Raw genomic sequence first — 22,330 nt, 5'->3', positions numbered from 1 at the left:
AAATAAACACCTCTGAAGACTGTAAATTATATTATTAGGCAAAGTTAAAAGCCTATTAGAGTGTAACTTTTATTATGTGTTGATCATAGTTCAGCTGTTTATTGAGTCCTTACCATGTGGCCTACCCCTGGAAAATGCTTTGTATGCAGTAGCTCATTAGTGCTGATAATGCCTAGCATTGTCAGAAACCAAGTTCCAAACAATAAAAATGACTTTTTAGGAGTGCGGACACAGTGGCATGAAAGGGTCCTTAATTACAGGATATTGAGGAGAGGGGAGCAGGGTAATAGCTAGTCAGGGTACATAATATCCTTAATCTGTATTTGATTGTTCTTAAAGTTTAAAGCTGAGGTTTTTGTCCTTCATTCTTAGAGAATTTTCTCACTATAGACCCAAGGTACCTATGATAAGAAGCCTAATTTTGTGTATATAGAAACTAAAACTAAGGTTTAGGAAATAAGTGACTTAGTAGAACAGCTTTAGTGTCTTCTCAGATTTGTATAAATGAGTTTGCCTGTGCTGCTATACACAATACCTTCTTAAAACAATTTGAGTGACAGCATAGCATAGAGATTAAGAGCATGGACTCCAGAATCTTGTTTCACTTTCCAGATCCACCATTTGCTACCTCTGTTTACTTCTTTGAGTAAATTACTTAACCTCTCTGTGCTTTAGTTTCTTTATCTATAAAGTGTAAATAATAACCTTTCTTACCTGTTGTGAGGGTTAGATTGATGTTGGGCAGCAGCTGAGGAGTCCAAGGGAAGCCTCAACCCAATTCCAAGGTCCAGGATCTTACCTTAACCCAAGAAAGGATTTGAGAGTGTGATAGGAAGATTTAGCAAAGCACAGTAGGTTTATTAAAGTGATAGTACCCACTCAAGTGAGAGTTGGGCAACCTCAGAACAAGATGTCCCAATGAGGTCTGTGTGGAAGGTTTTTATTAAATGAGGGCAAAGTGGGCATAGGGTGGCTTGGTTTCTGGCACTGATAGGGTGCCTGCCAAAGTGGCTCATCTTCTTCCCTCTTCTTCAGGTAGCAATTTCTTTTTTGGTCCTCCTAAAAATGTCATGGCAGTTCAGGGGGTAAGGTGTAAAGGCTCAAAACCATAATGCAGATTTATTATAAAGATATCATAATGGCCCTATTGGTCACTTTGAGGTCAACAGGCTGCCAAATTTGGGTAAGACAATTTCTGTTTGTCTTAATTACAGGATATTGAGGAGAGGGAAGCAGGGTAACAGGTGGTCAGTGAAGATTACATCTATGATATTCCAGCCAATAAGGAAAGGGGGAGGGGCAGAGCTTGAGGCCTCTGTTCCCTGTCCTATCTTTCCCTGCCTCAAGATGAGTTAAACGTGTAAGACATTTGGAGCAGTACGTGGCTCAGAGTAAGCAGTGTACCTGTTTTCCCTATTGACCTTCCATCCGGTCTGTAGTAATTCAGTAACTAATATAGAATTTCCTAAGTAAAGCATGAATAATAAACTTAGAAAATACTGTGGCCTACAAGACCATGACCAGGATCTGCCTACCTCTTTAACCCTATTTCCCTGCCATTCTACCCTGCTTAGCGTCACTAGCGCCAAATAGACTTTTCTCATCCCCACATAGGTGAAGCACCTGTGTATACTTGCTATTATTCCCTCTTTTGAATTTCTGTCCCTTAGATCTTCACATAGTTGTCTTATTTATATTTTTCTTTATATCATCAGGCCTCAACTCAGCTGTGTTTCCCTCTTAAGGAAACCTTTCCTATTCTAACTAAAATAACCTTTCACTTTCGGTCAAACCTCCTTTGTTTCTCATACATCTCCCATCTTGAATAGTTCGATCTCAACCAGCAAATGTTTCATGCTGATACCAATATGGATCATTCGCAAGTTTTTCAGGCAATAAAAGAGAGAATGCACGAGTATCAATTTACCACTATTAACATCTCATTGTGCTGTGAATATTTTCTTTTTCTGTATTTTTTTGCTTTTGTTGCTACTTATTATAAAATTTTCATTTTTTACTGTGCATTTCATTGCCTTTTAAGTTATAATGTCCTTTTTATTTTTTAAGTGCTTACTTATAGATTAAACAGTACATTAGACAGCTATGGTATATAAGAAAGGTTAAAATGGAATCGTTTGGGGGTCTGGATCAGATTAATTCAATTTATATGATTTCTAATGGGGGGAAAATGCTTTGGTTTTTGAACAGCCTTCCAGAACGAATTAAGTTTGAGAACCACATAATTTTACTTGGTTCTTTTTAATGATTTTCTATCCTTCATAACCCTAGTATCTTTCCTTGTTTTCTTTAGAATTACTTATTTTAAATTCTTGGCCTATCTTTTCAAGTAATTCTGATGTAGTAGTATATGTTGTTATGTTTGCTATCTCTCTTTTATGACTGCTGTATCCTCCAGATACCTACTTATTTTGGCTTGTGAGCTCAAGCCACATGATGTCCAAAAGTTGCTGATCCCTTTCTCCTTACACTGTTAAGGAGAAAGGGTCACTCTTTCCATCCTGTCATTCATTAAAACCCAGGGTGAGAGCTTCGGTTCCCCAGGGCCACTGCTGCTCTCTATTGTTGTTAACATTCTACCAAATGCCTCCTTGGTCTCTTAAAAAGAATCAGCATTGAGAAGAGGCCAGTCTTCCCTCCTGCATTTAGATAGGAGATGTCTGGAAGTGATTTCCTAGGGGTGGTTGTTTAACTACCCTTTATCCCAGCAAGACTTCTGAAATGCTCTAATTTAATCGGTGGGATGCCCACAATCTGCAGATTTCTACAGTAAAGGAGCACAGAAGGATCTACCCACTACAGTCAGGATTGGCTACAGCGGAAGTTAATAAAGGTGTTTTTTCCCTCATGCTTTAGTTTCAGTCCCTGATCACACCCCACAGACATGTCAGGGAGAACCTTCCGTCCCCAGGAGTTAGCCAGGAGTTAGTTTTTTTTAGGATTGTTTTGTTTTTGCTTTCAAATAGCTTAGAAGTCTTAGTTCCTCTCACTTAATTTTTTTTCTAGGGCTGATTTTTGCAGAAGAGGCCAACAAGTCAACAGGTTATGCTAGTTCATCACTTGACCAAAACAAAAAATCAAATCATCTCGCTTTCTATCCCTTTATCCTACACTACTCATAAGGGTCATTTCTAACCTGAAAATACATATTTTGCAATTTTCTTTTACCACTTTATTGCTTGTTCTCTCACAGTAAAATATAACATTCATTAAGTTAGTTATCTTTATCTCATTTTCTATGTCCATTTCCTAGACTGATTCCTGGTACACAGTAGGTATTTAATATATACATGTATTTATTGAGGGAATGATCAAGTGAATAAATATACTGTACAGTTTTAATATATTTTTTATTGATTTTAGAGAGAGGAGGAGAAACATCAATAAGAGAAACATCAACATTGATCCGCGGCCTCTTGCATACGCCCTGCTGGGGATTGAGCCTACCACCCCAGCATGTGCCCTAACCCGAATTGAACCAGTGCCTTGGTGCCTGGGTCGATGTTCAATCATTGAGTCACACTGGCTGGGCTAAATATATTGTATTTTAAAATCTAATGGATAAGATGCTAAAACCTGCTTGGACCTCCCTCTGTCCTTTTAAACCCTGTGATATTTAATTTCACATGTGAGACTACACAGTTTAGTAAGAATGGTACTCTACCTTTCCTAGTAGTGTTTAGTTTCAGATTTTTAGTTAATGAAGTATATTTATATCTGTATGTTAATTTTAGATATTTGTCTTTATTTCAAATTGATCATTAATCATGACACTCAAACTTGTAAGTTTCTCTTCTCCAAATTGGCCACCTACATTTGTTTTAAAAGTTAGTATTTGGGTCCTAACTGGTTTGGCTCAGTGGATAGAGTGTCAGCCTGTGGACTGAAGGGTCCCAGGTTCAATTCTGGTCAAGAGCGTGTACCTTGGTTGTAGGCACATACCCAGTAGGGGGTGTGCAGGAGGAAGCTGGTCGATGTTTCTCTCTCATCAATGTTTCTAACTCGCTATCCCTCTCCCTCCTCTCTGTAAAAAATCAATAAAATATATATTTTTTAAAGTTAGTATTTGGTTAGGTAATCTTTATCTCCACAAAAATATTTTAGTTTAAATTATATAACTTGATGTTTTATTTTTAATATTCAAAGCATAAATTACTTATACATTTTAAAATATAAAGTGTAAGTCATTGGGAAATAGCACAAATGTGAATATAGAATCACAAGTAAAGTTTTTCAATAATGTTTAATAGTTGTCTAACTTAAAATATCCTTTCATGCTATTATAAAAAAATTTTGTTGTTTTATTTTGTTCTGTTCTTAAATTGCAGTGTGGACTCCAATTGCATTGACAGTGTTTTTAGTAGCTGTTGCAACATTGTGTAAAGAACAAGGAATAACAGTTGTGGGAATTTGCTGTGTCTATGAAGTATTTATTGCTCAGGGGGTAAGGAGAAATATTTTCTTGATGCTCTCTTTTATCCTATTTGGATCTGATTATAATAAACTTATTTTCTAAACGTATCATGATGTAAATCAATCTGTAGACCAATAATAATATTACCAAAATTTTTCAAGAAACAAGCATGTTTTCCCTCACACCACTGAAAATTACTTAACATTTTAACACCGTCAACTTTTTAAGTTTAAATAATGGAATTGTTAGGCAATTTGGAATACTTTACAATATACTTAATTATTAGATAAAATTATTGGGCTCTGTTTTATTGATTATCAGTTCCATATTGATTTTATAATTACAGTCAGTTTTTATTTAATCTTGCATTTAGAAAGTACTACATTGTTGAAAACATTGTAGTACATGGTTATTTATTTAAAACATTTTTTTTTCTTTTCCAGTATACTTTACCATTATTATGTACTACTGCTGGACAGTTTCTCCGTGGAAAGAGTAGTATTCCATTTTCTATGCTGCAGACATTAGTAAAACTCATTGTTTTGATGTTCAGTACATTATTACTTGTTGTGATTAGAGTCCAGATTATTCAGTCTCAACTTCCAGTGTTCACCAGGTATGAATTTCTGTGTTGACGTCGTTGTTTTCCCATCATTTTTATTTTTTTAAATATATTTTCTTGATTTTCTTTTTTTTACAGAGAGGAAGGGAGAGAGTTAGAGAGTTAGAAACATCGATGAGAGAGAAACATCAATCAGCTGCCTCCTGCACAACCTCCACTGAGGATGTGCCCGCAACCAGGGTACATGCCCTTGACCAGAATCAAACCCTGGACCTTTCAGTCCACAGACCAACGCTCTATCCACTGAACCAAACCGGTACCAGCTCCATCATTTTTAACTTAACTTTGGATTTTGAGTAATTGCAAATATTCCAGAAAACTTTCAGTTTTTGTTTTTTTGTTTTTTTTCTCATTGCACCTTTTTTGTTTTACAAATCTTTTGTTTATAATTTTATAAATCTTTATTTTTTTAAAGTATTACATATGTCCCATTTTTTCCCCATTGGCCCCCTCCAGCCTGCTCACACCCTCCACACCTTCACCACCCAAGTCTTCAGTTTACATTGAGGTTTTTAATAGCTTTATTAAGTTACTAGAGGCCCATTGTATGAGAATTCATGCACTGGAAGTAGGGGGTCCCTTAGCCCAGCCTGTCCCCTCTCACAGTCCAGGAGCCCTCAGGGGCGGGAGGTGACCCGGTGATCAGGGGAAGGTGACGCCCCCCATCACACCTCTGCTGCTGCCACTGCCCGCAGCACATTCCTCGGCCAGCCCTGGTTACCTGAGCCTCAGTAAGGGAGGGGTGCAGGAGAACCCGAAGCCCTTAAGGGGATGCCAGCAGCAGGTGCATGGAGCAGTCGGCCCTGGCTGAGGAATGAAGGATTCTGGCTTGATTGCCCCTAACTGCTCCCCTGCTGGCCTGATCGCCCCTAACTGCCTCTGTCTCGCCCAGAACCCAGGATTCCCTCTTCCAGCCAGTCATAGGCACCCAGGACCCAGGATTCCCTCTCTCTGGCTAGCCACAAGCACCCAGGACTTGGGCTGGCTTCACCAGTCCTGGCTGCATCATCAGGGGACCATGGGCAGGCATCTTCACCAAGGCCACAGGCACTGGTGTCCAGGATCACATGGTGGGTGGCTTGTCCCTCTCCTGAGCCACAGGCATAGATGCAGCTGTTGGCAACCAGGACCATGGGGCATGCAGCTTGTCCCTCTCCCAGGCTGCAGCCTGTCTGGTCCCCATTCCTCTTTCTTGTGAGCTCATTTGTTCCTGGCTGGTCCCCATTCCTCTCTCCCCAGTTTTGAGTGTCTGAGCCATTATGGAGTGAGGGCTTGACAACCATTTGCATATTAGTTATTTATTTGTTTACCAGAGGCCCAGTGCATGAAATTCGTGCACAGTAGGGAGGTATCCCTTGGCCTAGTCTGCACTCTCTCCAATCTGGAATCCCTTGAGGGATGTCCAACTGCCCTCTCACAATCCAGGACTACTGGCTCCCAACCGCTCACCTGCCTACCTGCCTGATTGCATCTAACCACTTCTGCCTGACAGCCTGATCACCCCCTAACGACACCCCTGATAGCCTGATCCATGTCTAGCTGCTCCCCTGCTGGCCTGATTGCCCCTAAGTGCCCTCCCCAGCCAGCCTCATCATTTATGCACTTTAAAAAGGAATTGATTAGAGGAAATATTTTCATATTGTTATTTGTCCTTTTCCTGTAATAGAAGTGTCAATGATTAAAGGAAATTAGTAAAATGTATATGAAAATCTCCCTCCTGTCAGAGTCTGGGGAACACCTCGGGACCCAGAGTCAAATCCCCACCCACCCATATGTGCTTTGAATTGGCGGGAGACCAAGACCCAGTTGTCCCCACCCCATTGGGCGAGACCCAGACCTGACCCACATGTGCTTCGAATTGGCGGGAGACCAAGACCCAGTTGTCCCCACCCCATTGGGAGAGACCCAGACCCAGCTGGACCCAACCCTGTCAAGCCCCTCTGGTCCCCTGGCCCAGTGCCAGGTGGGGGCTGCACCCTCAGGTCCCGCAGCTTGGCGCCATGTTGGGGAGTGTGGCCTGAGGTCTCTCATCAAGTCCCGCCAGGCGGGCGGCACAGCCTGATGTCCATGTCAAGCCCCGCTGGTCAGGGGGCATGGCCTGAGGTCCCCCGGCCCAGCACTGGGGAGGGGCACGGCCTGAAGACAGCCCAGTGCCAGGGTTGGGGCTCGGTCTGGAGTCCCCTAGCCTGGTGTTGGGGTGGGTGGTGCAGTCTGAGGTCCCTATCAAGCCCTGTTGGGGCTGGGGGCACAGCCTGAGGTCCCCCAGTCTGGCTCTGGCTCGGGGAGTGTTGCCTGAAGTCCCCTGTCAGGACACCCTGGGTGGGATGTAAAGCCTAAGTTCCCGCTCCTCAACCAGGCACCATACTGCCTCAGGTCCCTGCTGATCAGTCATTACGTGACAGCATCCTGACTATTCTGCATATTATCCTATTATTAAATAGACTAGGGGCCTGTTGCAGGAAGATTCCTGCAAGCAGTCGCCTCCACCGCCCCCCACCCCGCCCGTGTTTTCCCACTGGCAGCTGCCTTGCTTTCCCCTTTCTCTCCCTCTTCCTTCTATGCTGTCTTCAGTCTTCACTCAGACACACACCCCCCCCCCGCAGCGTATGCAAATTAACCACCAGGACCACATGTTGGGTTAATTTGCATACTTGCTCCGATTGGCTGTAGGCATAGCGAAAGTACAGTCAATTAGCATTTTTCTCTCTTATTAATGTAGATACTAGGAGAAAAAGAACACAAAATGTTTCATAGTCCTATATTCAACTCTGTGTTGAAAATTTGGTTTTTAGCTCTATAGAAGTCTAAACATACAGGAAAAGTTTATAAATGATATAGTTTCCTCTGCCTATGACAAGAGAAAAACGGTAATTTCTTTCTAGGAGCATAATTTCTTTTTTAATTGATTTTTTACAGAGAGGAAGGGAGATAGATAGAGAGCTAGAAACATCGATGAGAGAGAAACATCGACCAGCTGCCTCTTGCACACCTCCTACCGGGGATGTGCCTGCAACCAATGTACATGCCCTTGACCGGAATCAAACCCGGCACCTTTCAGTCCGCAGCTCGACGCTCTACCACTGAGCCAAACCAGCTTCGGCTAGGAGCATAATTTTTATTAGCATTCAGTGTTGAAAGAAACTTTTCAGGAGCATTCATAACATCACATGCAATAATGAATCTGACCCAACTTTTCTTACTATTTTTAATCAGAAGGTCATAATTTAATGAAAGTACTTTTTTAGTATCATAATATTGTATGCATTTCTGAATGAATTGTTTTAATAAAAATAACTAGAAAATAGATAATCTTCTTGCCCTTTAATCACATTCTATAAAGATTAGACACTTTAAATTCTGGCAGAAATCTGAGGTATTCATAAAAAATACTTATGCCTTCTGTTTTATTGCTGTTATTATTATTTACTGCTTTAGTGATATATTTTATGTTTAGAAAGGGTTTTTGTTTGAATAACTTTTTTGTTGTTGTTCTTTATACAGGTTTGATAACCCAGCTGCTGTAAGCCCAACTCCTACGAGGCAGCTAACTTTTAACTACCTCCTTCCTGTCAATGCGTGGCTTCTATTAAATCCTTCAGAGCTCTGCTGTGATTGGACCATGGGAACAATACCACTTATAGAGTCATTTCTAGATATTCGAAATGTTGCCACATTTACTTTCTTTTGTTTTTTGGGGGCTTTGGGAGTATTCAGTCTCAGATATCCCAGTGATTCCTCCAAAACTGTTTTAATGGTAAGGAACTTTCTTCATTATTTAAATTTGTGAACTTATTTTGGGTTATCCTAAAGTTATATATCAGAATTTTGTATGCAGACATAATTTGACATGTATTCAGCGTGTAAAAAAAATCACTAATTTTCCTAATTTGGTAGGAACTCTGAATCATGAGGCGTCTCTTTTGGTATAATTTTCTTATATTTTTTATCTTTTTACACAATTAGATTACACACTTTTTGAAGAAATAGGTCATATTTTATGCTTCTTTATTTTTTTGGCACATAGAAGAATGTCATCAAAGATGTGCAGCCAGAAACATATAGCACTTTAATTCTCATTAGCAAGATTATCATTACTCCCTAAGGTATTTCTTACTCTGTTGAGTTAACTATGACTGGAAGTATTTTCGTTGTTTTTCTGAAGTTTAGTTCTTTGTAAATTTCTTATTCTGTCCTCACTTCTTTATTAGGCCGGGACACCATAATGGTGCCAACCAGCTCAGGAGGAGGGTCTTGGCGCTGGCCCAGAGCCTGAGAGAACAACAGACAGGGTGGCTCTGGAATGGACACAGGCAGAGGGGGTCTGGGGCGGGAGTCAGGCCCAGGTCCCAGCCACCCGTGGCACCAGTCAGGCCCTGACTCCCGTGGCAGCCTGAGAAGTAGGCAGAGGACAGACCACTGAGGGTCTTATATACCATAGCAGGGAGCTTGGATTTTATTCCACAGGAGGAAGAAAAGGAAAGGATGTCAAGCATGGGAGCATCCTGGTCTTGCTTTCATTTTAAGTGAACCATTCTGGTGCTTGTGGGAAGGATCAATGTAGACAGCTGCAGTGTTTTTGTTCCCAGGGGAAAAAAAAAACTGATGTTGGGAACTAGGACTAGACAGAGGCAGTGGATCAGAGACATATTTATGAGGAAACCTGATGGAACTATTTGGCTAATTAGGGATGACAGCAAACAAAAGGTATTACCCCAGGTTTTCCAGTTTAGGCAACTTGGTTGACTGGGTGATTCTGATAATTGGGAGGAAAAGGAACAGTGGAAGAGAGTTTGCTTAGTTCAGCAATAGCCAAAAAATTAGGACAGAAGACAGACTTACTGCTCTTTCTTTACTGCAACATTTATTTTTCTGCCTTCAGCCACCACCATGTAAGGCTAATGTGCCGTCATTTCTCCTAATCTAGGATATTATCTACTACACATTTTTATCACCTAAACTAGCTTTTCTGCATGATCCCTTAAAAATACTTATCAAAGTCATTCAATGCTCTGGGAGTATTCGGACTTTAAAGATGAGGAAACAGCCGAAGCTGGTTTGGCTCAGTGGTAGAGCGTCAGTCTGCGGACTGAAAGGTGCCGGGTTTGATTCCTGTCGGGGGCATGTACATTGGTTGCGGGCACATCCCTGGTGGGGGGTGTGCAGGAGGCAGCTGGTCAATGTTTCTCTCTCATCGACATTTCTAGCTCTCTATCTCTCTCCCTTCCTCCCTGTAAAAAAATCAATAAAATATATTTTTAAAAATAATAATAAAAAAATAAAGATGAGGAAACATTATGAGCTTATATAGATTGATAAAGAGATATTGGGTGCTCAATTTTTAACGGTGAAATCAGATACTGAATGTGGTCATGCCAGAGGTATAATTTTAATGAGCCAATGTCTCATTACTGAAGTGTCATACTTCAAAAGAAACCTCTCAAATAATACAATACATAACACTCATCCAGGTTACCTGTTAAAATGTCGGACCACACCTTGAAAAACATTCCTTCCAGAGCTAATTTTGGTAGATAAATCTCCCTTCAATTAAAGTAGTCCTATATAATAAAACTGTAATATGCAAATTGACCAAACGCCAAAACAACTGGTCAGTGGGGATGGGGGCCAGTGAGCAGGTGTGGCCAGGCCAGCTAAGTTGCATGCCAGCAAGCAGAGGGACGGGATGGCGATGAAGTGGGGGGGGCAACAGCAACCAGCAGCAGTGGAGTGATGGGGGCTGGCGCTGTTCCCTGATCGTCCACCTGGTCGTCTCCCGCTGAGGGAGGCCATGGGCGTCAGCAGCAGCAGGGCGATTCAGGGCAGGGCCGCCCAGCATCATCCCCAGATAGGCCTGCTAGGGTTGCCTCCCACAGAGGGGGGCCATCAGTGGCCGTGGCACAATTGAGGACAGTGCAACTGCTCGCTGTCCGTGCCATCCTGATCGGCCCGCCTGTCACCTCCCACAGAGGGAGGCCAGACTGTGGCTTAGGCCCACTTCCCTCTCCCAAGCCATCAGTAGGACATCCCCCAAGAGGTTCCCGATTAGAGAGGGTTCAGGCTGGGCTGAGGGAACCCCCCCCCAATGCATGAATTTTGTGCACCAGGCAACGTGTGTGTGTGTGTGTGTGTGTGTGTGTGTGTGTGTGTGTGTGTTTATTGATTTCAGAGAGAAAGGGAGAGGGGGAGAGAGAGAGAGAAACATCCATAAGAGAGAATAATAGATTGGCTGCCTTCTGCACACTCCCTACTTCAGATCGAGCCTGCAACACAGGAATCTGCCCTTCACTGAAATTGAACCCAGGACCCTTCAGTCCCCAGGCCAGCACTCTATCCAGTGAGCCAAACCAGCTAAAGCCATTCTGACCTCACTTATTCATAATTAGAGGCCCGGTGCAGGAAATTCATGCACAGGTGAGTGTGTCCCTCTGCCCAGCCTGCACCCTCTCCAATCTGGGATCCCTCTCACAATTCAGGACTGCTGGCTTCCAACTGCTCGCCTGCATGCCTACCTGATTGCTTCTAACCACTTCTGCCTTCCAGCCAGATCATCTCCTAACCACTCCCCTGCCAGCCTGATTGACACCTAACTGCTCTGCTGGCCCATTTACTGCTAACTGCTCTTACTGGCCTGGTCACCCCTAACTGTCCTCCCCTGCAAGCTTAGTTGCCCCTAACTGCCTTCCCTGCTGGCCCAGTCACCCCTTACTGCCTTCCCTTGCCAGCCTGGCTGTCCCTAATTGCCCTCACCTGCTGGCCTGGTCACCCCTAACTGCCCTCCCCTACCAGTCTGGTTGCCCCTAACTGCCATCCCCTGCAGCCTGATCACTCCTACCTGCCCTTCCCTGCAGGCCTTGTTCTTTCCCACTGCCCTCCCCTGCAGGCCTGGTCACCCCCAACTGCCCTCCCTTGCAGGCCTAGTCTCTCCCAACTGCTCTTCCCTGCTGGCCTGATTGTCCACAACTGCCTGCCCCTGCTGGCCATCTTGGGGCAGCCATCTTGTGTGATGGAGTGATGGTCAATTTTCATATTCTTTATTAGATAGGATAATTTTAATGCCCTTCTTTCAGATTACTGAAGATAATAATCCTCAATTCTTTCATGAGCATTTACTCAAAAGTGTTTTTAATAATTTGCAACTATATCTTTTCAGTCTGCAGCCACTAGATTCATTTAATAAATATATATTTTTAATTGTAACCTATGTACCAGGCAGCATTTGGACACTAATGCTGCCTGGCACATATGATAATAAAAAGAAATACAGGGTCCTCGTTTCTAGGGAAATTTTACTCTAGAAAAATTTAAAGCCAATTCCTGAGATAAAGAGAAGATTGTTAAAATATAGGGTTTAGGGGAAAGATTAAATTTACTATTATCTTTGGATCTATTGAGTTTAGGTGCCTTTGAAACATCCTAGTGTAGTGAAGATTTTGAATATCCCTTTGTACCTAGGACTCAGAGAAACCTAAGCTACTAATAAAAATTTGATCAGTTGGCATAAAGATAGAAATTGAAACCAGAATGTGGATAAGAAGGCCTGTAGAAAGGTTATAGAGCAGCCTTTCTCAACTAGGGTTTTGTCACATTTCTAAAAGATGATAGCTAGCTAGTAGATTCTAGATGCATAAAATAGTTCATTCTTATATATAATAAATTCAGATATATATAAATCTGTTTATTTATATATATCTGAATTTATATATATATCTGTTAACTAATTTATATATATGTTAACTAATGAGTTTGCTGACCTTAGAGCAATGGTCAGCAAACTCATTAGTTAACAGAGCCAAACATCAACAGTACAACAATTGAAATTTCTTTTGAAAGCAAAATTCTTTAAACTTAAACTATTGTATATAGGTAGGTACATTGTTATTAACTTAAATTAGGGTACTCCTAAGCTGGCCTTTGCTAAAAACTCAAGGGTCCAAAGAGCTGCATGTGGCTCGAGAGCCGCAGTTTGCAGACCACTACCTTAGAGTATTTGGTCATAATTCTCTCTCAGGAAATAGTTGAAGGGCCTAAATAGAGTGATAGAGAAGAAGCCTACTACTAGGTCTTGGAAAAACTTCCATTATTTAGAATTGCAGAGGACAGTAAACCTAAGAAGGAGCTAGACCAAATGGACAGAAGAGTAGGTAAGTTTCAAGAAAGAGAATGCTGAACACTTAACAGTGCTGTCAGGTAGGAAAGTTGGAGTTGACCTCTTTTCGGTGTGTTAGTTACTTTAGTGAAATTTATTTCTGTGGAGTGATTTTATTAGATGAGTTAGTGAAGATTGCTAGTGTAGATAAACCTGTTGGGGTTATTAAATTTAACGAAATATTTCACAGGATAAAACAAACTTGAAATTATTGCCTGCCTAAATAAAAGACTGCTGGTCAGGCAGTGGCTTCACGCATAGAGTGTAGTGTCAGTGGAATAAACAGACTTATATTGTATAACTTTTATGTGTATGAAAGAGAAACATTGGGAGGTTAGGTATAACTGCTTTAAGTATAGTCTTAAACATGCTATTTTTTATGGTGATATTTTCCAAAGATCTCTGAAAGGATAAGTAGATGAAAGGAGTACCTACCAAGTACCAGATACCATATTAAACACTTTTTTTCTTAAATTTTTTTATTTAAAGTATTATATGTGTCTCCTTTTGTCCCCATTGACCTTTCTCTCAGACTTCCATGCCCCATCACATGCCCTCATCCCCTGTTGTCTGTGTTCATTGGTTATGCTAATATGCATGCATACAAGTCCTTTGATTGATCTATTAGCCCCCATACCCACCCCAGCCTTCCCTCTGAGGTTTGATGGTCTGTTTTACGCTTCTCTGTCTCTGCATCTATTTTTGTTCATCAGTTTATGTTGTTCATTATAGTCCACAAATGAGTGAGATCATGTGATACACAGTATATCTTTCTCCGGCTGACTTATTTCACTTAGTATAATGCTCTCCAGGTCCATTCAGGCTGTTGCAAATGGTAAACGTTCTTTTTTACAGCAGCATAATCCATTTTGTAGATGTAACAAAGCTTTTTAATCCACTCATCTGCTGATGGACACTTAGGCTGTTTGCAAATCTTAGCTACTGTAAATTGTGCTGCTGTGAACATAGGGGTGCATATTTCCTTTCTGATTGGTGTTTCTGATTTTTTGGGATATAATCCTAGAAGTTGGATTACTGGGTCAAATGGAGTTTCATTTTTAACTTTTAGAGGAAATTTCATACTGTTTTCCACAGTGGCTGCACCAGTCTGCATTCCCACCAGCAGTGCATGTGGGTTCCTTTTTCTCCACATCCTTGCCAGTACTTTTCTTTGTCAATTTGTTAATAATAGCCATTTTGACAGGTTGAGGTGGTATCTCATTGTTTTGATTTGCATCTATCAGATGATTAGTGACTTTGAGCATGTTTTTATGTCTCTCAGCCTTCTGTCCTCTTTTGAAAAGTGTCTATTTAGGTCTTTTGCCCATTTTTTGATTGGATTGTTTATCTTCTTTTTGTTAAGATATATGAGTTCCCAATAAATTTTGGAGATTAGATCCTTATCAGATGTACCATTAGCAAATATGTTATCCTATGCAGTGGGCTTTCTTGTTTTCTTGATGGTTTGTTTTGCAGTGCAGGGGCTTTTTATTTTGATGTAGTCCCATTTGTTTTTTTGGGGGGTTTTTTTTCTTAGTTTTCATTGTCTTAGGAGCTGTATCGGTAAAGATATTGCTATTGACCTATGTCTGATATTTTATCGCCTTTGTGTTCTTCTAAGATTTTTATAGTTTCCTGTCTTATCTTTAAGTCCTTTATTTATTTTGAGTTTATTTTTGTATATGGTGTAAGTTGGTGGTCTAGTTTCATTTTTTCCATGTATCTGTCCAATTTTCCCAACACTGTTTATTTAAAAGACTGTCTTGACTACATTGTATGGTCTTGTCTCCATTGTCAAATATTAATTGAGCTTGATGGCTTGGGTCAAATCTCTGGTTTCTCTTTTCTGTTCCATTGGTCTAAATGTCTGTTCTTGTGCCAGAACCAGGCAGTTTTGAGAGCAGTGGCTTGTAATACAGCTTGATATCTTGTAACCTCTCCAACTTTGTTCTTCTTTCTCAAGATTGATGTGACTATTTGGGTTTTGTTTTCGGGTTTTTTTGTTGTTTTTTTGTTGTTTGTTTGTTTGTGTTTTTTTTTATTCCATATGAATTTTTGGAGAGTTTGTTCTAGGTCTGTGAAGTATGCTGTTGGTATTTTAATGGGGAGTGCATTAAATTTGTAGATTGCTTTGGGTAATATGGACATTTTAATGATGTTGATTCTACCAATCCATGAACCCAGTATATTCTTTCATTTGTTTATATCTTCCTTTATCTCTTTTTTCAGTGTCCTGTAGTTTCCCAAGTACAGGTCTTTTAACCCTTTGCACTCCGCTGTCCCCTCTCAGGGGACATCGGAATTCTAGCATATCACTCGGATGTCCCCTCTCAGGGGACATTGCAGTTTATTAGGGATTACGGGGAATTGCGTTAATTCAACGCACATTTCCGCCGTTAGCGTCGAGTAGCTGGTAGCCAATGTCCAGAATGGTTCGGAGTGCAAAGGGTTAATTCCTTAGTTAAATTTATTCCCATGTATCTTAATTTTTTTGGTTCAATGGTAAATGATATTGGGCTTTGTTTTGTTTCTGTTTGTCAGTTTATCTTTCTGTGAATTCAATATTGGTGTATAAAAAAGCCATATATTTCTGGGTGTTATCTATCCTGATATATTACAGAATTCATTTATTAAGTCTAGTAGTTTTTTGATGGAGTCTTTAGGGTTTTCAATGTAATGTCAGCTGTGAATAATGACAGTTTTACTTCTTCTTTTCCAATTTGGATGCCTCATTTTTCTTCTTGTTGGATCACTATATCTAGCACTTCCAGTACTATGTCGAACAGGAGTGGTGAAAGTAGGCATCCCTGTCTTGTTCCTGTTCTTAGAGGAAATAGTTTTAGTTTTTACCCATTGAGTATGATGTTGGCTGTAGGTTTGTCATATAAGGCTTTTGTTACATTGAGGCATGATCCCTCTGTTCCCAATTTGCCGAGAGTTTTTATCAAGAAAGGGTGTTGAATTGTGTCAAATGCTTTTTCTGCATCAATTGATATGATTATGTGATTTTTATTTCTCAATTTGTTTATGTGGTGTATCACATTAATGGTTTGTGGATATTGTACCATCCTTGCATCCCTGGAATAAATTCCACTTGGTGGTGGTGTATGATTGTTTTAATGTATGCTGGATTCTATTTGCTAGAATTTTATTGAGGATTTTAGCATCTATTGATATGATCATCAGGAATACTGGTCTGTAATTCTCTTTGCAGTGTCTTTATCTGTTTTTGTGTTTAGGGTAATCTGGCTTCATAGAAAGATCTTGAAAGTATTTCTTCCTCTTGAATTTTTGGAATAATCTGAGGAGGATAGGTTTTACTTCTTTCTTTCTTTATTTTGTTTGTTTGTTTGTTTGTTTGTTTGTTTTTGTTTGTTTAATCCTTACCCAAGGATATTTTTCTTTCTTTTTTTGTTTTTAATATATTTTATTGATTTTTTTTTACAGTGAAGAAGAGAGAGGGATAGAGAGTTAGAAACATTGATGAGAGATAATCATCGATCAGCTGCCTCTTGCACGCCCCCTACCGGGGATGTGCCCGCAACCAAGGTATATGCCCTTGACCAGAATCGAACGTGGGACCTTCCAGTCCGCAGGCTGACACTCTATCCACTGAGCCAAGCAGGTCTTGGCAGTTTTACTTCTTTAAATGTTTGGTAAAACTCTCCTTTGAAGCCATCTGACCCAGGGCTTTTGTTTGCTGGAAATTTTTTGATGACTGCTTCAGTTTCATCAGTAGTTATCGGCCTATTCAAATTTTTTTATTCTTCCTGATTGAATTTTGGAATGTCATATTTTTCTAGGAATATGTCCCATTTCTTCTAGTTCACCAGTTTTGTTTTGTTTTTTTGTTTTTTTGTAATAAGAGTTGTTCATAATATTTTTTTTTTTTACAATCCTTTGTATTCCTGTGAGGTCTGTTGTTATTTTATCTCTTTCATTTCTGATTTTGTTTATTTGGGTCCTCTCTCTCTACTTCTTGGTGAGCCTGGCTAGAAGTTCATCATACTTGTTTATCCTTTCAAAGAACCAGCTCTTGGTTTTATTGTTAAGCACTGATTAAGTAAAGTTTCATAAGTATCTCAATAATAAAATGTAAGTAGTATTTATAAACAGTTGCAAGTAGTCAATTGATTAATTTACCTTTATGTTACATAGGAAATAAAAAGTGACACAAATTTGTCTCCAAACTCTTTGTTCTTTCCACAATCATTCTTCCTTTCAAAGAATTTACATCTCTGGAGGAAGGAGATTATATTAGTCATAGTGAACTAGGTTGGCATACATTAATAGAGAGCATATTAGGATTTCTAAGTTAATAATTAGTGGAGATATTCCTTACCTAAGAACAAATAGATTTATGGGTTGATTTCTTTTTTGTGTAGTTTATGTATCAGTTCATGATGCATCTTTGGGTCAATTTAATACTTATTCTTTTGAATGAAATTGCTTTAGGACAGTCATGAATTAATAGGGAATTTTTTTAAAGCACTGCATATTTAGGAATATCTCTGTTTCTCAGCTAGCTGGTTATTTGTATTGAGTACTTCTGGGAGATGTAAATGAACTATGCACTCTTAATGTTTTACTTTTTTATTTAAAAAAACACTAAAATTTTAGATTTATAAGTTGGTGATACTGAGCAGTATGATGGTAATGCTTTTCTTTAGATTTAATATTGCCTCATTATAAATCATTTGTGATTCATGGAGAAAGTATTTTTTTAATATATACATATCTGCAACTATATTTTGCTATAAAAACTGATATTCTTTCCTCTCAAACTATTAGAAGACTCTCACGCTTATAAAGCTGAAGGAACTACTTACTTATTTAATTGCACTATCAAACAAATCAGGGTAACAATATATGGAATCATATGTACATAGAAATAGATGTTCTAATGACAGCTAATTTGTTTTCTTCCACAAGTTATTTCTGTGCTAGTTATTTGTGTCCTACCTTTTGTAATGGCTTTATAACCTGAAAACCATATGCCATCCCATTTTCATAATGAAAAACAAAAATAAAACTTAAACATTTTTAGATGTTTTATTTCAGTTAAAATATCAGACATTCTTGTAAATATTTCTTAGAAGTCTTAGGAAGAAAAAAAAGACTAAGACGCTGTTGTTTTAAAGGGAGGCAGTTTTATTCTTAAACATATACTAAGCCTATGTTACATGTATGTGACTCATCAGAATCTAATGCAAAATAATGCTGAGATATAAAAGTAACAGTCTGCTGTCTTATCTGAAACACACCTCATGAATTTCCAATATGATGTGGTTACTAATAGTAGTAACATAAAAATTGGCTTTTAAAAATACTTCTCTTTTTTTTTTTTTTTTTTTTTTTTTGTCCACCAGTGCATTTCCAAATTAAATGACAAAATATTTGGATTTGATTCTTGAATGTTCATATATTTTTAATTTAATAAAATATCTTGTTCTTTTTCTTTGTAGGCACTTTGTTTAATGGCGTTACCATTTATTCCTGCATCGAACCTTTTTTTCCCAGTTGGATTTGTTGTTGCTGAACGAGTATTATATGTTCCAAGCATGGGGTTCTGTATTTTGGTAGCCCATGGATGGCACAAAATATCAAACAAGAGGTGAATTTAAATATTAGCTTATTTCATGCTACTAACTATAAAATCAAATGTGATACATTTACGTATTTAAATGTTTATTTTAATTCAGTTTTATAAATCATACTTTTGTACATCTCTTGTTTTTCATCTTGATAGTCTCGTTTTCCTGTAATTCAAGTTAGGAAAGCTCCTAGCACCTACTGCATCTTACGTTCTTCATATCTATATAATTTTATTTTGCAGCCTGAGACAGACCCAAATGAAAACAAGGATATTATTGAAACTAAAGTTAAATTTAGTTCCCACTTTATATGCAATGAACTATAATCTTCTTACTTAAGTGAGTCATATGTAAAATGTACAGTTATATATAAAAAGTAGGTTTACAATTGTTCACATGGAAAATAATATAACAGTTAATAAATAATACTGAAATAACTTCTATTTTGTGTACTCATAATTGTGAGTACTATAATTTCATGCTGTGATTACTGTCTTCATCATAACAACCATGTCGTAATTGCCTTAACAGCAGTTAAGGAACAGAATAGTTAACTCTGTATACAAGAAATGGGCACTGTCTCTTCTTTCTCACTTCCAGTCACCATTCAACACATAGAATTCTGACTTCTCTCTTATCTACTAACACAGATAACAAATTGCTTCCTGGTAGCTAAATTTGGTCAATGCTTTTATTTAAAATTTATTCCCCAGGCATCTGTAAAAAGTCTCTCTCTCTTCATTGTCTTTTATATCTTTTTATTTCTGCTCTCTTCTCTGATTTCTTCTTCCTCTGACTGCTCTTTAAATATTTATTATTTCTCAGAGTTCTACCATAGGCACTTTTATCACAATACATATTCTCCCTGGATGATCTCTTCTATGGCTACAATTTACATTACTATCTACCAAACCTTTTCCCTTAGCTTTGACCCATATATCCTATTGTAATTAATATCAATTTTTTAGTGCCTACCATGTATCAGATGCCCTGATAGACTGTTTAGATTTATTTTCTTATTTTATTCTTGACATTCGTTAATTCTGTTTTGCACATTTTAAAATTAAGGATCATACAGTTACCTGAATTATGCAAGATCACACAGCTAGTAAATAGCAGTCTTCAGATGTACATCTGACTATTTTCTATTCCATGTTCTTTCTGATGCATGCACTCATATTCTGGTTAAGTGTGTCATCAAAATGAAAGAAGTTGAACTGTGTTACCAGGGCAAAAACACAGAGAACATTAGTATTAAATGAGATCATAGGGATTATTGAAGTATAATCATATTTTTATAAAGGAATTGTGTCCCAAATAATTAGTCTAAAGTAATGTACATCTATTTATAGAGATAAGTTTACTATGACTTTTAATAAACAGTTCTAGCTTTAAAATGTAAATTATTCCAAGAATGCATGATAACCTGTAGTATATAATTGTAAGCAGAAATGTTTTTAAATGTAGCCAATGATAAGATTCACCCTTTTTAAATGCAAGTAAGGATATTCATGTTGTAGGTAATGGTAAAAGGACTCTAAATATAAAAATTCATAATTAAAAGCTGGTTTCATCAACTTTTTATTAAATATAAACAATGCTTTTGAAATAAAGGCAAATATTGTAGTATTTAATGTAATTGAAGAGTGAAGAAGTGGAAGATAGTATTTACATATTTAAGTTTTTTGTGTTGGTCCCTCTGAAGTAGAATGATTATTAGAATAATCCCTATTTTTAGAATAAATTCAGACATGACATTGGGGGTATTTAACATTTCTTCTGTTCTAAAAGATAAAATGCTTTGGGTGATATAAAGAACTTTTTTGTTTTTTCTTTACTCTCTTAAACAGTGTATTTAAAAAGTTATCCTGGGTTTGTCTATCTTTGGTGATACTCACTCATGCCTTAAAAACAATCCACAGAAATTGGGATTGGGAATCTGAATATACGTTGTTTATGTCAGCCTTGAAGGTAAAGTATTATCAAAGAATGACAGGAAAGTATGTCATCAATTATTTTTTATAGCCATGTCTAAGATGCTTTACCTTTACTTTTAATTAGATATTTAACTATCAATATTAATTCACTAAAAAATTATATAGTTTGTTTTTTATATAATATACCTTAACCAGTACATTGAATAGTACTTACCTGTATGTCCACAACACATATGAATAATTTCTTAAATGATATACAGTAATTAGAAACTCAAATGACAAAATGTTTAAATAAGAATACTGTGTTCATTAGTTCTTAAGGTACACATTTTTTAACCTTTTAATGCCTCTGAAATAAGAATAAATCTTACAGTGAAAGGCATCTTACAATTAATTTTGTTACCTTTTTTCTTTCTTAATAGTACATAAAATTGATGGCATGTTAGATTCATTGAAATAACATACTTGACCAAAAAAATGGCAACCTGCTATGTGGAAGATAACCAACCAATGATTAGAACTCTGTAATACTTTCAACAATAAAGATAATTTTTTTTAAAATGCTTTAGGAAGGATAGAAACTGGCAGGAAGGATTGACATAGCATTCCTGTAAATGAACAATAGAAATAGGAATATGGTCTTTTTAAAAATCACAAAATTTGTTTTCTATAAAAGTTACAAGCAAAGATTTTTTTCAGGTGCTCCCTTGCCAATGCCTCTCTTCTAATCAGTAATTCTTAACTTCCTTTTGGCTATTTTAGTACTCTCCATAGCCTCGCTTTATTGGGTCACTGCCTCATTTCAATAGTCTATGTGACTTCTTGATTTGACATCTATTTAAGGTCAAATGACTGTCCTCTTTACTGTCTTCCCTAGCTCAGAAATCTGCAAACAGATGAGACCTCATTTTCATTATTATTAATTCCCCCTTCAGATTACCCATGGAACCGAACCCCATGGTTTTCAGGAATTTTGCTTGTCTTTACTCACATGACAGTGCTCAAAACCACAGCCCCAGTCACTGTAGCTAGTACCTTGGCTAGCTAGATACCCTCCTCTACTTGCAGTAACACCATGCCCATCTGTAAACTCCGAAAGTACAAATCAACTTAGAACTTTAGACTCAGGGTTCTCTTACAATAATAGACTACATAAATAAGTCCAGCCTAAAAGTAAGTAATTAGTGCAATGTTTAAATGTATTCTCATAGTCACATACCTTTTCTTCCAAAAGAATACAAGTAGTACTGCAGAGATTTCAAATAGCACTATACTTGGATTAAATAAAATTTTTAGTAAAATTTGAATATATAAAACTAGAGGCCCAGTGCACGAAATTCGTGCATGGATGGGGCTTCCTCAGCCTGGCCTGCAACCTCTCCAATCTGAGACCCCTCGAGGGATGTCCAGTTGTCAAATTTAAGCCTGATCCCTGAGACATCCTTCTTGCAATCCAGGACGACTGGCTCCTAACCCACTTACCTGCCTGATTGCCCCAACCCTTCTGCCTGCTGGTTCTGATTGGTTTGTTTCTATGCCAGTCAGCATCAAAAGCTTCGTCTCCTTGGCAGCCATTGGCTCCTTACACTCACCCAGATT

The 22,330-nt window shown here is 38.4% G+C and overlaps 1 protein-coding gene across 2 annotated transcripts in view; it reads left to right on the top strand.

Annotated features, from left to right (window-relative positions):
• Window positions 1-22,330, top strand: part of TMTC3 (transmembrane O-mannosyltransferase targeting cadherins 3) — a 61,873-nt gene that overhangs the window by 19,275 nt on the left and 20,268 nt on the right. For both annotated transcript variants that reach the window (XM_084876940.1, XM_084876939.1), the window contains exons 5-9: window positions 4,347-4,462; window positions 4,876-5,048; window positions 8,556-8,808; window positions 18,666-18,814; window positions 20,645-20,765. In XM_084876940.1, coding sequence (XP_084733066.1) covers window positions 4,347-4,462; window positions 4,876-5,048; window positions 8,556-8,808; window positions 18,666-18,814; window positions 20,645-20,765 — 812 coding nt within the window. The remainder of the gene's footprint in view (window positions 1-4,346; window positions 4,463-4,875; window positions 5,049-8,555; window positions 8,809-18,665; window positions 18,815-20,644; window positions 20,766-22,330) is intronic.

The sequence above is a fragment of the Pipistrellus hanaki genome (assembly GCF_964339955.1).
Source record: "Pipistrellus hanaki genome assembly, chromosome: 3".
Classification (NCBI taxonomy): domain Eukaryota; kingdom Metazoa; phylum Chordata; class Mammalia; order Chiroptera; family Vespertilionidae; genus Pipistrellus; species Pipistrellus hanaki.
Note: the sequence above shows the minus strand (reverse complement) of the source record. Positions and strands in the feature narration are given on the sequence as shown.